This window comes from Epinephelus moara, chromosome 5 (genome assembly GCF_006386435.1).
Source record: "Epinephelus moara isolate mb chromosome 5, YSFRI_EMoa_1.0, whole genome shotgun sequence".
In the NCBI taxonomy this organism is placed as follows: domain Eukaryota; kingdom Metazoa; phylum Chordata; class Actinopteri; order Perciformes; family Serranidae; genus Epinephelus; species Epinephelus moara.
The window spans coordinates 8,410,943-8,427,183 of NC_065510.1; the positions used below are offsets into that span (position 1 = coordinate 8,410,943).

General features: G+C 42.0%; 1 protein-coding gene and 1 long non-coding RNA gene across 2 annotated transcripts; both read left to right on the forward strand.

The window, feature by feature from the left end:
• Positions 1–1,647: 1,647 nt before the first annotated feature.
• Positions 1,648–2,348, forward strand: LOC126390938 (uncharacterized). The gene is made up of 3 exons (XR_007570002.1): positions 1,648–1,781; positions 1,904–1,961; positions 2,050–2,348. It is a non-coding gene; the product is annotated as an uncharacterized LOC126390938 (long non-coding RNA).
• A 3,044-nt stretch (positions 2,349–5,392) lies between these two features.
• Positions 5,393–15,823, forward strand: akap8l (A kinase (PRKA) anchor protein 8-like). Its single transcript, XM_050045647.1, has 13 exons — positions 5,393–5,500; positions 6,435–6,473; positions 6,615–6,834; positions 8,346–8,949; positions 9,530–9,644; positions 9,734–9,783; positions 9,910–9,937; positions 10,076–10,181; positions 10,335–10,476; positions 10,887–10,992; positions 11,092–11,222; positions 14,008–14,103; positions 14,658–15,823. Exons 1-13 carry the CDS (start codon positions 5,476–5,478, stop codon positions 15,165–15,167), a joined length of 2,172 nt encoding a protein of 723 aa, XP_049901604.1. The 5' UTR covers positions 5,393–5,475; the 3' UTR covers positions 15,168–15,823.
• Positions 15,824–16,241: the final 418 nt, after the last annotated feature.

A 16,241-nucleotide genomic window follows, 5' to 3' on the forward strand; every position in this document is an offset into this window, starting at 1 on the left:
TCAGTGAACCTTATAAGTAAATACTGGCAGCCCCGCTCGCAACGCCGTAATAAAGGCCACTGGCATAAAGTGAAAAGACGTGATGAGGAGGATGCTGAAACTCTGACTGAGGATGCAGACCGTGTGGAGTTTCCTGCCAGTTTGAACAACTACCACACGCTGAGAATCAACAACCTGAAGAAGAATGACTCAGCAGAATACACCTTTACTCTCAACCGTGAATGGGCACAGTCTGATTTACCTGGAGTCACTTTAGTTGTCACAGGTAATACTGAAGCTTTAATACCTATATATCTTATTTATTCTTGATCAATGGGGAATCTGATAGCAGCTGTCAGCAGATTAATGTTGAGACAAGACAATTTAGGTCTGGTTCATATGTCCTCTGAAATAATTGGTATCAAGTATTTTGATGGTTGCAAGCCAGTTTATCCAATAGGTGTGCAAAAGCTTAAACAACTTGTCTTTTTGGTTAATTGATCTATCAAACCCTTTTTCAGGTCTGAAAGTGACAATGACTCCTTCTGCAGTGATGACAGAGGGCCAGAGAGTCACACTGACCTGCAGCACCAGCTGTCCTCTGCCTGACAACACAACCTACATGTGGTTCTTTAACAGTCTACTTCTGACCCTGACAGAGAACCAAAACAAACACCTGGTTCTGAACTCAGTCAACAGTCAGCATGAAGGAAACTACTCATGTGCCATCGAAAGCCCCCAAAACATCAGCTCACCTGTGGAGACTCTCATTGTCGAACGTGAGTATGGCTTTAAATCTTAAATTGGCTTTGAGGCACTTTTACAGTTGAAGCAAAATGCCTTGATTTTTCCAGGAAGAGGAAGGTTATTTAAGTGTGGGAGTGGCCTATTTGAATTTTGTTTGAGACCATGTTGCAAGGTGAGTGTGCTTGCTGATCCTATGAGTTTATCTATCTCCTTTAACTTTAGCTTATATTGGAGTTATGCTATGTAGCGTGTGAAATAGAGTATGGTGAATGTGCTAGGAAAGGTAGTATCAGCACTGTCTCTACCTGGAGCTCGCATGTACAGAGCCTGGGATTGTTGAAGGTGGCAGTGTTGTTTGGGCTGAGAAAGCCATGTGCAAGTAAGGTAAAGGAGGTTGTTGGGTTGGTGTGGGGAGCAATGAGACCTGGCATTAGGGGAGTGTCTCTGGGACGCCAGAGATCACTGTCTAGCCTCCTGGAGGTGTCGTGGGACCAACTAGACGAAACACTGGTGAAAGGAGGTTCCCACCTGATGACCCCAAAGACATGTTAGTTATCACTGCTCACTGGTCTGTATAGTTAAGCCTTGCCATAATAGCTTATCATAGGGCTTAGGAGGTTATTCACTGAGTGCTGATCCTTTCTCTAGAGCACAAACTTCTTGTGTTTATTTGAATTGTACTCTGCAGCAGGATACATCACCCGCTCAATCTGACTTTGATGAAATGTATATCAACATAACTGTGCTCCCCTGTACTCAAAGGTCAATATCAGAAGAGTAAGGTGCTGTAACTTTACCCACCCTCCAACGACACTTCTTTTACATTTGGTAGAGGGAGATCGAGTAAAAGCAGGCGGACACAGATTATCATTTATGGCCAAAAGCTACAAAATACAATTCTGTCTCTTACTTTTTTTAAATATGTTGCACTGGTAACTCACATCTTGCATCAATCTTTCTCCAGCCCTGACATCAATAGTGGTATTGAACGCAGTAAAGCTGACTATTGTATCATTGATCCTGCCGGCTGTATTGCTCTTCCACCTGGTGATGAGGTAAAAGACTTAAAAATTTCCATTTTTGCACCTTAATTCCCTGAATTCAAAATCTTCTTGTTGGCCTTAATATGTCCCTTTTTAGCCTTAATAATGTGCTCAATATGTCTAATAAAATCCAGGAGGAGGAAAACTCTGAGCTCCGCCACTGAGCAAAGTGACAAAGCACGAACTGGACGGGTGAGTCCAAAACCTGAGACCTAGAAATAACTGTTTGTGTGTCCATGTGTGTTCCCCCTGCGCTGTCATATGTTTTCTCTCACTTCAGGCGGACTCACTGTATGAGAGAATCACATTCAAGACCATGAATCCTGCAGCACCGAAAGAGCCAGCAGAGCACCAGGAGCACACTGTGTAATATCAGCTTGGATTTCAGAAATCCGTAAGGGTTACTTCGCAGGAGTGCAGATAAAATGTCTGTCTGCAAAGGCACCTGTAAGCTCAGTATGTTGTGCAGCTGAACCCGGAGGTCACAAAAAGGTTATCCTTGTCCTTTATTATATCTACTGCTGCCTACCTTAGCAACCACTTGGGGTTGGATGCAAGATTCTAATCTGATTCACACATCCGTTCATAAAGGCCGACTGCGTGTTTATAAAGCTGTATGTCACACGCTCTTGTTAACCGCCTGTGAACCAAGGAGTGAGTTGTTGCATACTGCTGCCATCATTAGGCAACAAATCCACTCAGTTTGTATTATAGCCTAACAATTTTCATGTTGCAATTAAATCATTTTCTTGTTATATTTTACATGTTTTTACTTATTCTTGTTTGTTGTGTCTTGTTTGTCTGATAATAATGTCTGTAATTACATTATTGAATGGCATATTTTTTTGTTTTTATATAGGCCTACAGTAGATGGCTTTGTACAGGCCTCTTTGCTTCCTCCCTCCCCTTCAAATATCAATTTATTCTTATTATTGTATCATGTATTTTACTGTGATGTTTTAATTCTGCAGAGATTAAAGCTACTGTACTGTAAACTTTTCTCAAAACATTGCCAAATAAATAAATGAATAAATAACTAATCAGTTGTCCAGCTGCTCAACTTTCTGCCTCTGAACATGGGAATTTTGTGGAACTATGATACAGAGACTCATTGGACAATGATTAGGATGGCTGTAATTGCTTATCATGTGGTGAGTTAAAAACAAACAAACAAAATTAAAAACACCAAAATGATGGACATATGGTAAATTAGTTGATTAAAGTAAGATCACACATCAGCCGAACTAATTTACGGGGGAGCTTTCAACCTTCTGATTGTCTCAGTTAGATTTCCATTCAGCTCATTTGTCAAGATTTCAATCACTTTATGTAGGCCAATCCTTTAATCATTGATTGGATTTATTGGTTGTTTATAGACTGACTGACACTGTGCTAACTTTGTCTGAAAGCCACAGTCACTATTTGTCCCCTATATTTCGGAACATGCATGCATTCATATACACAGACACGCCAAGTTTTACAAAACAGAAAAGTGTTTCATAATGTGTTTTCACAATGTGCAATACTAAGCCATGATCTGCAGATATCACCATATGTCTGTATCAAATGTGTGACTAGAAAAAGTGATTCAGTGCTATGGAAAGCTTTGTTTACTCATTGAATTTACTGTAATTTAGAATACTTTTAATTTGAAATACTGTTTCTGTTATTCCATGTTGATCATAATTAAGACAAATTGCCATTAGAAATTATAGTAACTTTAAAAGGCTATTCAAGTACTGAGTACACTTATGACACAGGCCTACTCGTACCTACTTCAGGTGAGTATTTCCACTTTTTTTTTATATACTTCTACTCCACCACAGCTAAATGTTTTCCTTTTTACTCAGCTCGCCCACATTTATTTAACAGCAGTTGTTACTTTGCAGATTATGTTATTATATAGCCTAAGATAACTTATGTGATGAATTTATAATGCACTGCTGCGGGTTAATCTACCAATTTATAAATTAAAATGACCTCTCCCTTTAATAACTGCAACAAAAATGCTGCGTTTATATTAATGCATATGTAGATAACACTGACAAGAGCATTTTTTCTGAAACAACAACAACAACAACAACAACAACAACAAAACAATTTTTTTTAAATTTAATTTAATTTTTGGGTATCAGACCCACACGAGTCGGTAAGGCCTGTAAACCATTTTTCTTTTTTTTCAGTTATTTATCCTGCCTTTTCACTTGAAATTTCAGACAAAATGACTAAACTTAGTAATAATTTAAACTTCAAATTTATTTGGAAGAACAAATGCCAGTACATTAGAAGAGCTGATGTGGTCAAGAGTATCGAAGAGGGCGGCTTAAATGCTATTGACTTCTCAGTTATGAATGGTGCTCTAAAACTAAAATGGCTCAGTTCTTTTATTCTGCACAAAGACTCTTTTTGGTTTACCATTCCAAAAGCAATTTTTCAAAAAATGGGAGGCATTGATTTTCTATTGCGCTGTGATTACGATGTATATAAATTGCCTGTGAAGCTTTCGAATTATCACCAGCAAGTTCTCCTTTACTGGAATCTGATATATAAACACAATTTTACTCCTCACAATTCTCCTTTGTGTAATAATAGATATGTTTTGACCAATCGTAAGTCATTATTTTTTAAGACTTGGTTAGACAAAGGTATTTGGGCAGTATCGCATCTTATGGATAATCAGGGCAATCTACTAACCCACGAGAACCTTTGTGTTAAATATAACCTGCAATGCTGTATCGAAGAATATGAGAAAGTAATGAAAGCCATTCCAACTTCTTTTAAAATGATGTCTCAACAACTGGTGATACATTCGGAAGCGATATATGTCTTATCCAATCCCTCATAAAGCAAAAGAGGTTGTATTTAAAATTCTAAATGATATCTATCCTTCTAACCATTTCTTGCACATAAGATTTAATTGGGAAAATAATACATGTGGATTTTGTGAAAGAGACATTGAAACTGTGGAACATATTTTCTTTGAGTGTGAACATGTTTTAGATTTTTGGTTAGCTTTTCGAAGCAGGATGTTAACCAAACAAATCACTTTGCAACAGCTGAACTGGATGTCTATTAAAGTCGGAGTACAGCTAAAGGAGAAAAACTTGGACTTCTTGGTAAACAATTTAATTATACTCGGTAAACATTACATTCACAGATGCAAATTACTCAAGGTCAAACCCCACATCAGCGGATGGAAGAATGAACTGAACCTATACAAGAAATCCTTATTTTTCATGTCTAATAAAAATGCCCTGAGACTTTATTCTTTACTTGAACTATACTTACTCCTCGAGTAAGACCCTCACTGTTTACTTTCGGGGTTTTTTTTTTTTTATCTTGACAGCTGTTCCAACATCTTTTATAGTAATTTGTCAAATATGCCTGAAATGTTTGTACTGATGACGTTTATTCAATAAAATTTAAAAAATATATATATATATTTTTTTTTTTTCCCCGAGGATGGCGAGGCGTTACCCGCCGTATTGTCACTGTGATTGGCTGGTACTCAATGTCCTCGTTTGTTGGATTGGTTAGATCTAAGAATGAGTAATGAGATAGCCAATCAGAGACAGAGGAAGACAGAGTAGGGCGGGTACATCTCGTCTCTTTGCTCTGCACGACAAATATTCCTCAGGCGTAACTGCCGCTGGGGCTGCTGTTGCTCATTGAAATCGGACTGTGCTGAACAACGTACTAAAATACCATGGACAGCAGAGGATACGGTTCAGGTAACGTTAGCTATTCACTGGAATTGCATTGGTGTTAAATATCACAACCAGTGCTACAGATACATTCAGCATGGCTACGTTTATTAATTACGTTAGTTCTCTGGTTACCCATTTGCTTTGTTACCGTGAAACGTAGCCCCAGTATGTTAGCTGTTAGCTAGTTCGCTTGCTAGCAGCAACAACGAAGCCGGCTGTAGCTTGAAACAAAGAAGCATTAGCTTACTGTTAAGTAGCTTATAGTCCCATAACTGTTGTTGTGGTACTCAATTTCATGTATTCATTTCAGAATAAACGAACAAAATGTTAACGGCAAAGCAGGCCCGCTAGCTAACATGAACGAAAAATAGCCACGTTAGCCTCTCCGTCATCAGGCTGTTTAATTGCTAATATGCTAACATCGAGGGCTGTGTGGCCCATTGTTGGGTTGTTGTAGGGTGTGTTAAATACTATGCTAAAGTTAGCTGGCTAATTCCGTTAAAATGGAGTCAGTGTGGGAATAACCGACTTTTAAAGGCTTGTTATTAAAATGGCCGCCTCAACAAAAATGCTTCCAAAACTTATATATTGCAATGGCGTTTACAATATCGTCGTTAATACGGTTTTGTTATCTGAAACAGGTCTGATTTCCTCATTTGCACGAAGTCACGCCATAGAAACAGAAATCTAACAGATTCATTGTCTGATAAGAATCTAATGAGAGTCCAACCGGCTTGCTGTAGGGGAGTTGAACAACCATGAGGCGTTTATTCAGTTCTTTTGTTCACCTACAATTCTCGTACATTCTGTTCTTACTTATTGGCAACTTGGTATTTGCATGAGTGACTACACAATATGTGGTCTTATAGGTAATGAGATGCCAGGGCTGTTAAAGTTTGAATATTTGCCCCAGTCACCTTTCAGTTTGTTTATATTACTGCATTTTCTTCATTTGCAGGTTACTCCAGTTGGGGTGGTGGTGGATCAGGTAGCAGAGGTGAGGAAATGAGTGAAGATAGTTTATCTCTGCATAATGACACAAGGATACCCAAACTTTGTCTTTAGAATGCAGAGTTGATTTTAAGGCTTTTTATTTTCAACGTAGTGTTCATTTTAACACTTTACTCTCTCTCGTTAGGTTCTGGTGGCTTCGACCTGTATGGAGGAGGTTATAAGGACTCAATGTCCGGGCTTGGGGGCTATGGAGGAGGAGGAGGCCACATGAAGAGAGGTCTCTCGGGATCGTCCCTGCTCTCGTCCACAGGCACACATGCGGATGCAGTCATTGCCAAGATTAACCAGCGTCTGGACATGCTCACTCAGTTGGAGGGGGGGTTGAAAGGGTCTCGAGGTGACAGGTAATATATATATATTATTTTTTTCCCCTTTTCTTCTCCATATTATCGTCAACAGCCAGATACAATTGACACACATCTGTATCAGTTAGAGTATAACATTTTCTAGCAGTGTCTTTAGTGTTAAACGGATAAAAAACATAGCAAAGCATATGTCGTAATGCGGCTTGCTTGAGGACATTGTGTTCGAATGTTGCCGCATGCCTGGACAATATTCAACCAGTTAAATATTGCTTGTTTTTTGATTCAAATGAAGAAGAATCGCCGTAGATTTCTTTATTCACATTTTGCTATGATATAAAAATATGCTCAGGCCTTCTAATGCCATTGGTAATTAAAAGGTCAAACAGGTTTTTGTCCTAGTTTGGGATTTCGAAATATCCCTGTAGTAGAACATAGTTCTGTAAAATAAATGTAAAAAGTAAAAAATGACGTCCATGCCAGTGTAATTGGAAAGTTGGTTGTTATTGTTTCAGAACATTTTGGTTTCTAACATAAATTGGGCTGTTTGAGCCTGCTAAGGCATTTACTTGGTCTTTACACCCAGTCTTGGTTAAAAAAAAAAATGCATCACTTCCTGTTTGGGATGAGAAGAGTATGAGTGGCTCTCAGGCTGTATTTGAATGCCTCAGCGTATGCAGAAGCTTTGATTGCTGCCCATTTGCCTTGTGGTGGTTTCTCTGATTGCTGGGAAGAAAATTGTTGGGATTCCTGAAAGTCTTAGATGTCATGAAAATGCATGACCCCTTGTTGGAGGTGTAATTAAAGACCAGCTTTTCCATTTGTAACAGATTGACACCCTTGCACATGAAGCCAGTCCATCTTTACCTAGCACTCTGTGTACATTGCCTCTGTCTTGCCTTTGTTTTTATTTGTTCCCACACGTTGTTTCTCTCATCCTCCATGTGACCTAACCCTGTGTTCTGGCTTTAGGTTACGCAAGAGAGATGAGTGTGAAGGTGTTAGCTTGATTGTTATTTTGTCAAGCTCAATTGTTAATTCAAAGCTGCCTGCTGTATCTTTAAAACACTCTTGCCCACTGAAAAAAAAGCCCCAGTTTATGTTTCATCCCCTTTTCTTGAGTATTTACCATGATCCAGTCACTCTCCGGGATATTTCACCTCTTGCACGTGTCTTAAGACATTGCTGGTTCTGATGGACCATGGTCATGTCTAAGGTTTCACAGCCTAAGAAACTGCATTTCCCCTAATCTGCAGGATACTGTTACCTCCAACAAAGAATGTGGTTGGATGAGTTTCTTTAAACTTAATGATAAGAGAAAAATCATTACTATTTCATAAAAGACCACAAGCAGAGTGTTCACTTGTTTTGGATCATCTATTTGTGATCTAATGTGGTTTCTGAAATAAAGCTGGGAGTGACAAGAAAACAAATGGAGAAAGCGAGACCATGGAGGAGAAGGAAAAGCAGGTGGAGAAATCCGAACCTGACTGCCCTCCCTGCCTCCCTTGCTCTCTGCTCTTCTCTATCAACCCTCTCCCTCCCTCCCACAGGTATGACCACTACGAGTCATTCGACTCGCGCACCTCTGCTCTCTCCTCCTCCCGAGATCTCTACAGATCTGGCGGCAGTAGCTATGGTTATGGCAATGGCCGTGAGGACAACATGCTGTTGAGTCAGCGAGGAGGCTCGGGCTTCGGAGGGGGAATTGGGCTAGGGGGAGGAGGAGGCTTTGACAGCCCCTCCTCTTCCTATGGAGTCGCTAAAATGCGACAGAATATGAGGGAGTCCTTCAGCAGTGGCCAGGGAGGAGGTTCTGGAGGTGGAGGATGGGCTGGAGCAGGCCGACGTTCCCCCAGAAGGGGTGGAAGTGCCGGGGGTCGAGGAGCTGGAGGAGGGTTTGGAAACCGCAGGTCTGACCCCACTCCATTAGGCGGAGGTGGGCGGGGAAGTGGTAGTGGTGGCCAGTCCCACCGCGGCCACTCTCCAGGAGGTGGTAGAGGCAAGCTCCCATCCCTCCTGTCCAACCGCATGTACCCTGAGAGTGGGGGCTTCCACCAGGGTTCCACTCAAGGGCCTCACGACTTTCCTGGGAGGCATTTTGGAGGGGGCCCACGGGCTGGCCGCCAGCGAGGCCGCAAGAGACCCCTCAACAAAGTAAGTACCTCCAGCCAAATAAGACCTCCTCAGACACTGGGCAGAAGTTAAGCCCTTTCTGATTCCCTCCTTTTCATATCCTCAACCAACCGGCAAGTCAGCCTAAAGTGCAAGTACCTGCTATGTGTTATGCAAAGCAATTTGTCACAAATAATCCCCGACACACATTCGATATATATCACTTGCCCCTCTAACTCTGCCCAGCCCTTATTTATTGTGGTCAGAAATACCGCATGGAACTGCCCCTTTTGTACAGTAAAGGCAAGTGACCACACTCCCTGCCCAATTCTTTGTCCCGTTTACCTGTGGGGTGTTGAATGATTTCACTTTGTGGATTTTATTTTGATTTTTTTTTTTTCCTTCTTTCCTTTTGCCCCACTCTTGGGTAGTCTTAAGATAAGGCTAACACTATTAATGAGGGAATGCCCAGAAAAGGAAGACATCAAGTCTGCTAATTAACTTTGACAAGCATTAAGTGTAGAATTAATTGATGTATTGATGAGTTGTGATTGTATTGCCCACATGTTATTTTCAATCAGAAAATGTATTTGTGAGTGCAACTTGATTTTGTTTACTGTAGCAGGTGAAGCCACAGCGGGATGTCCAGAAGAAGAGAAAGCAGACGCTTACTGCAGCTGATGAGCCAGAGTCAAAGATGAACAAGACAGAGAGTACAGGGTCAGAGGCTACCCAAGGTACTTTAATTAGGTCTTGATGTACTACAAAAAAAAAAATTACTCGGCAGACGATTTTGGCCTAATGTTGATGTGCTCTGTTTTGATAGAGCAAGCAGAGAAAAATGGTGATGACAGTGAACCAAAGACTGCAGCTGCGGTGAGTAGATTGAGCCTGTGTGAGAGGAACTCTGAGTTTTTAATTTTGAATAAAAGATGTAGCATGTTACACGTTGTTAATGCATCTTTCTAAAAAAGATGAGTAATGGGAAACTTTTCTTTATAGGAGACAACACCTGCAGATGGAGATAAAGGTAGGCTACAGTTGCTCCTCGTTGATTTTTTATTTATTTTTATTTTTTTCTTCCCTCCTTTCATGACATATACGTTGTGAGTGTACATCAGCTACTTGTCCTGAACTTAGTAACATTTGCTCTTGTACTTGTGCTTAGCTTCACCCAAACAGGAGGAAAAGAAAAGTCCACAGGGCAAACAGACCCCAACCCCTGGTCAGGAGAAACACCCAAAAATGAGGAAGAGGAGGGGCTTCCTGGAAAGGTGAGAGAACCTACTACAGACCCCCTGACCCCTGGGCTTTTTTGCAATCACTGAGCTATGATTATGTAGTAATTTGGATTATTTGGTTATCTGACTCGTCCTCTTTTCATACTGTGCCTCTTTCTGATCTTCGATCTGATCTTTTTTTTTCAGGGTGATGTTTGCCTGCTCTGTTTGCAAGTTCCGTTCGTTCTATAAGGAGGAAATGGAAACTCACCTTGAGAGTCGCTTCCACAAGGACCACTTTAAGTTCCTCTCTGGCCAACTGTCAAAGCCCACTACAGACTTCCTACAGGTGAGTGACATTTGTCAAACGTCACATTCAGACACCGAAATGTGGTTTTCGACACTGTATTTTTGCATTAGGGCTTAAAATTCAAGGGGTATGCCAATTGTAAATGCACTAAAATGAGGGTATAGATAATCATGTAAGGCAGGGGACAGGGCTGTACCCAGATCCTAACTTCCAAGTCTGCACAGAAATATCAAAATATTCATAGATGTAGTTTTCTTTGCCAGGTTACAATATTTAATTCTATGATATTTTAAGATGTTGATGGTATTTTTCCTATTTAAAGAGAAGTAAACACCCAAGCCATACTAAAAGTAATCAGTCAGTTATGCAGTATAACCCATTAGGATTAAACTTCTTGTTTGGACAGTTTTGGGGTCACTAATAAAACATTTATGGTTTTGTTTCTGTAGGAGTATTTGCAGAACAAATTTAAGAAGACAGAGCAGAGGGTCAGCCAGTTGGAAAACCACAGTGCTGCTATCTGCCAGGTGTACAAGGAGCAGGACCTCACCAGGGGTAAGCAGCAACAGCAAGTGTTATGTGTGTGTGTTTGTGTGAAAGAAGGGAAGAATGTAAGTGATTGCTCATTGCGGATATTTCTCACTGTCTGTGTAGAGCTCGGTATGGAGCACTTCATGAGGAAGGTGGAAGCTGCCCATTGTGCAGCCTGTGACCTTTTCATTCCCATGCAGCCCCATCTGATACAGAAGCACATCAAGTCTCCAGACCACAACTACAACCGGAAGGTATGACAGATTTCCCTTAAATTGCTAAATATTTTATATAAACGTTAAATGAACCCCTTTTCCACTGACTGGTTTGTAAAAGAACTTTAGAAGACCTCAACAAAAAGCATTACAAGCACCTTGTGTTTTCATGTTTGGCACAAATTAATGTTTAAGGCTGCCCATACAGGCCTGGATTTTAATACATACAGAATATTAACAGTTTAAATTGCAGTATTGGTTAAATACTACATAAACACAAACAAGCTGAAGTGACATTTAGAGCATATCTATTATTCAGTATGGGCATGGATTGTTTTCACATGGCTCTCAAATAGCGGTGGCTGAGCCAGCAGCTACCAGCTCACAGTGCTGACAGAGCTAACAATGCTAACCCAGGTCGTGAACTGGAGGATGGGTGCTACATTTCCACTGTGACGCCACTCCGCTACTGTGGGTCGGAATGACACTGTCATGGGTCACTGCTGCATGAGCGCAGCGCAGTGCAGGGCCATGGCGATTAGCTAACCAGTGGGATACACACACAGGAACTTGCATGCACTAAAGGTGCTGACACACCAAACCGCCATCAAAGAACTAGCGGTGACGAAAGCCAACTGTTGCGTCGTCTACGTCGCCTCACGTCGCCCTTTGTCAGTTGCATTTGAACACATTACAAAGTAGGGCTGGGCAATATGGCCACAAAAAATCCAATTCATGATTTAAATCGATTTTTTTCCCCTCCTACTTATAAAAAAAATATTTGCGGCCTGGTAGCACATACCTGGGGTCCAAAACTTTCAGCATGTGAATAAACCCCAGCTTTTCCACGGTAGCCTATATATGGGCACCATATCTCTTGCAATATACATTGCGACTGCATCTGTGATCGCTTTCCACCAGACCCCTTTCTTATCATACGGCAGTGTTTCCCCTACCATCATATTGGATCACAACAGAAGTCATTTAAGGTTACCTTTCCTATAGAACAGGTCTATATCTTGTCCTTTTATTAAACAAAATTAATAGCCTTATGTCACAGGCTGAGCCAGATGTGTGTGGCTTGTGTGTATGTGTGCGCGGAGCTGTGTATGTGTGTAGTTGATGTAGGAGGTATGAGATGTTAGTGCGCCGGGTGTGGTGTGTGTGACATTAGACGGATGCGCCTCAGGAAGAAAGTGAGGCATGTGCTATGTTGTTTACATCGAGCAGCCACAGTAAAGAAGCCTACACAGTTCTGCATGCTGTTTTTGAGTTATTTCCCTCTATGTAAAAGTCAGACACTGATGAGAGAGGCTGTGCATCATCCCTGCAGTGTGGAAAATAAAGTCCCATTGTTTATTTGTTGTTGCCACAATGAGCTAACACAAGCTAAAGGAGCTAATGGTCTTCGGAGGTCCCTTTACTACGGTTCGGGGGTCTGCCAGCTTGGCGCTGGGAACACTTATTTATCTTATTGACACAACGGCATGTCATTTCTGTCCCTACACAGTGCGCGTCTAAAATCCTCCTCTGCTCTCTGTGTCGAGCACGGCGGAGTTCGGCCCTGATGCGCGCGCACACACACACACACACACACACACACACACACACACAGGGTGAGCACACAAAAGCGCTGAAGGACTCGTTCCTTTCTTGAAGGAGTTCTTCCCCGCTCGCTGCCATGTTGTTTGCGTATCAAGCGCGTGGGCCCAGCGTGGAGCGGCGGTGGCGGATTGTAAATAGAAACTCGATTTTCATTAAAACAAATCGGCTTAAACTACAAATTCGAATTAATCCATAAAATCGATTTATCGCCCAGCCCTACTACAAAGACTACATCCGACGGCCAAGTAGCGCGTACGTTCTGCACCTGCGTGAGGAAATAACAGGAAGTCCGAGGAATGCATGAGATAAACAAAGTAGCGGAATGAGAGAGTGGTATTACATTCTATTCTATTCTATCCAGACGGTCCCAGTGTTTCCTCCACAGGCTCCACTTCACTCAGCTGCCCGACAAACCCTGACCTTTAACCTGAATAACAAACCGGGGCAGGGTGCTCCGGTTGGATCCAAATGGAGAGCCAGGGCTAGCAGGGAAGCTACAGAGGCTAACTGGCTGTGCTTCCCTCCAGTCATGTTGCGGCTATTCAGGTTAAAGTGGGAAGAAGCAGCGGGTCTGTTAGGCAGCTGAGTGAAGTGGAGCCTGAGGAGGAAGCACTAGTTAGCCCTGGTTTCACTACAGGCAGATTCACTCGCTACAGGGGCGAGGAAATAAAACCTGCACAGCCAATCAGAGTGATCTCTCTCACTGACAAGTTCCGCCGCTGATTCAACCGCCGCCGCTGATTCAACATGCTCAATTGGTCGAAAAGCTGCTGACGCCGACGGCCCGACTTTGACTGTCGGCCAACCGTCGGCTTGGTGTGTCAGGGCCTTAACACACACGCACTGCTAGACCGGCTGCCACAACAAAGAACCGAGACGCTCCGATTAATTCGCACTTTCTTTATATAGTAAATAGTGGTTTGCTGCCATATCAATGTTCTGAATGTCTCATACAGCTCCTTTATACAGTGACTCAAGGGACATAATTGTGTCTGTACAAAGAGGGCACACAAACATTGTAATTTAATGCTAGAAGAACTTAAACTTGTGTTTTTACATTAATTGAATTGCAGAGTTATCATCATTAACTTTAAAGCCATAATGCTTCACACACCAAATGATGCCCAGTGCTGGTTGATGTTCTGTAATGATGTTTGCTCGTTGGATGTTTGTACTTTGTTCTGTGTATGACTTGGGACTGCTCTCTTTGTGTTTCAAGGGTATGATGGAGCAGTCCAAGAGGGCCAGTCTGTCAGTAGCACGTAGCATCCTCAACCACAAACTCATTGGCAAGAAGCTGGAGAGCTACCTCAAGGTATGTATAGAGTCTTGTGCCTGGGCATGAGCTAGCAATCAAAACAAATGGCGTGAACGGTTGCACTAAACTTACCAGTGCTCTTGTTTTGCAACTTGATGTAAAGATAAGAGTTTGTGGTCGCAGAAAAAATGCATGTTTTTAACCACAGTGCAAGCGAAACAAGTATACACCCCACACTGGTTTCATGATATGACACTTTGACTTTGATGCTCCTGCCATTTCAGAACAGCTTTGATTCTAAATCATGTGATATTGCAACACAAATAATCTGAGCATATTTTTCAATGCCGTGGGAAGAAGCAGGCTAGCATTTATAACAGAGTACATTTTACATACAGAGCACATCTTGCATGCACAAATAAAGCCAGGTCCATGTTAATGTGTCTATAGATCATCTAGTCACAAGTGAAAGATGAACTTTTGAGCAAGAAGCCCTTGAGGTGTGTGCATGCATGTAGAGACATCAATATCCCTGATTTCAGTCCAGCTAATCATGAATGCTGGGGCTCATAGACAAACAATTGTACCTATAAATGTTCTTTCCTTGTCAGGGTGAAAATCCATTCACTGGTAACCAAGACGACCAGGATCAAGAGGACTCCATGGTGATGGACGTGTCTGAGATGGAGTTAACTGGCGAGACAGCAGACAGCCAGACAGAGGCAGCGGCAGTCAAGGATGAGCAGGTGGCCGAGGGGGAGACGAGCCAAGAGGCGGTGGCTGAGGGGGAAGAAGCAGCAGAGGCAGCAGCAGCAGAGGAGGAAAAGATGGAGGAGGAGCCAGGAATGGAGGGACAGGAGGGAGGGGAGGGACAGGAGGGAGAAGAGCAGGAGAACCCGGAAGAGGAGGAAGGTTTTGAAGTTGGAGAGGAGGAGGAGGAGGAAGAGGGATATGTGGTGCACGATGAGATTGGCGAGGAGGGAGTACAAGGTGAGCTGGAAGAGGAGGAAGGATTGGAGGCTGCGGAGGCCGAGGAGGAAGGATTGGAGGCTGCAGAGGCAGAGGAGGAAGGATTGGAGGCTGCAGAGGCGGAGGAGGAGGAAGGCAAGAATGATGAATGACTTTTGCAACCTGTGTGTGACTTCTTCAGTGACCCCCACAGTCCCGTTCAACCCATCTCATTGCCAGGCATATTAAGAAATATACATACTTGCTCCACCAGTTTTCACTGTCTAATGACTGAGAATCATTTTATTTTTGTTAAAGGAATAGCTCCTCATTTTGGGAAATACTTTTATTAATATTCTTAAGTTAAACAAGAAGAAAAAAAGCAGTATACTAACTGTTATGTACGCTTACCAACTCTCTTCAGAGGTGTTAGTCGACCGTGTATTTCCCAGAATGTCAAACTATTCCTCGTAATACTTTTTCTTGTGCCTTTTTGTTAAAAGTATTCTTATTCTGGATTAATTGGTTTAGAATTGTTCAAGACATCTTGAGTATTGTAAAGTCATGAGATATTGTGTCCTTTCCTTCTTATCAGAGTTTACATGATGTCATAGCGCTCTGTCCATTGCCAGTATTGATGACGGTGAACGGATGATTTTTCCAACCTGTTGGTAAAATCTAGAACATGGTGGGCTTTTTATTCTACAGCTGGGGTGATTGAGATGATCATGGGGACTGTCTGTAGAATAAGTGTGAAATATTTAGAATGGATATCAGTCATGTAACAAACTTGTTTCACTCTGAGTAAGAAATAAACTTGTTGAATAAGTCTCTGTTTTGATGTTTTGTATTTAAGATTGTAACACGTCATGTGCTTGATTAAAGTCAACATAAGAAACTAGCTGGACTGGCAACAAACTGGATGCCTTCCAGGTCAAAAGTTCAAAGCTAGGTTCTCTGAAAAATGTAGACACTAACTCAGCTATGTCAAAAATGTCTGAAACACATAACTTTGAATACACTCAAGCTTGCAGTTGGCAGTGATGGTGTGCATTTACATCCACAGGTGAAGCTTCCTGGGCTGGTGTTGCTTTACATTAATGTGGATGTTAATTTAATATCTAGTCATGACAGCATCCTTGAATTTGGCACCATTCTTGACCACAAGGTGGCATAACAATTCCCTCTGCCCCAAACAAGTATCAAACACATTTTGGAAATCAAGGAGTAATGTTTCACGAAATGAT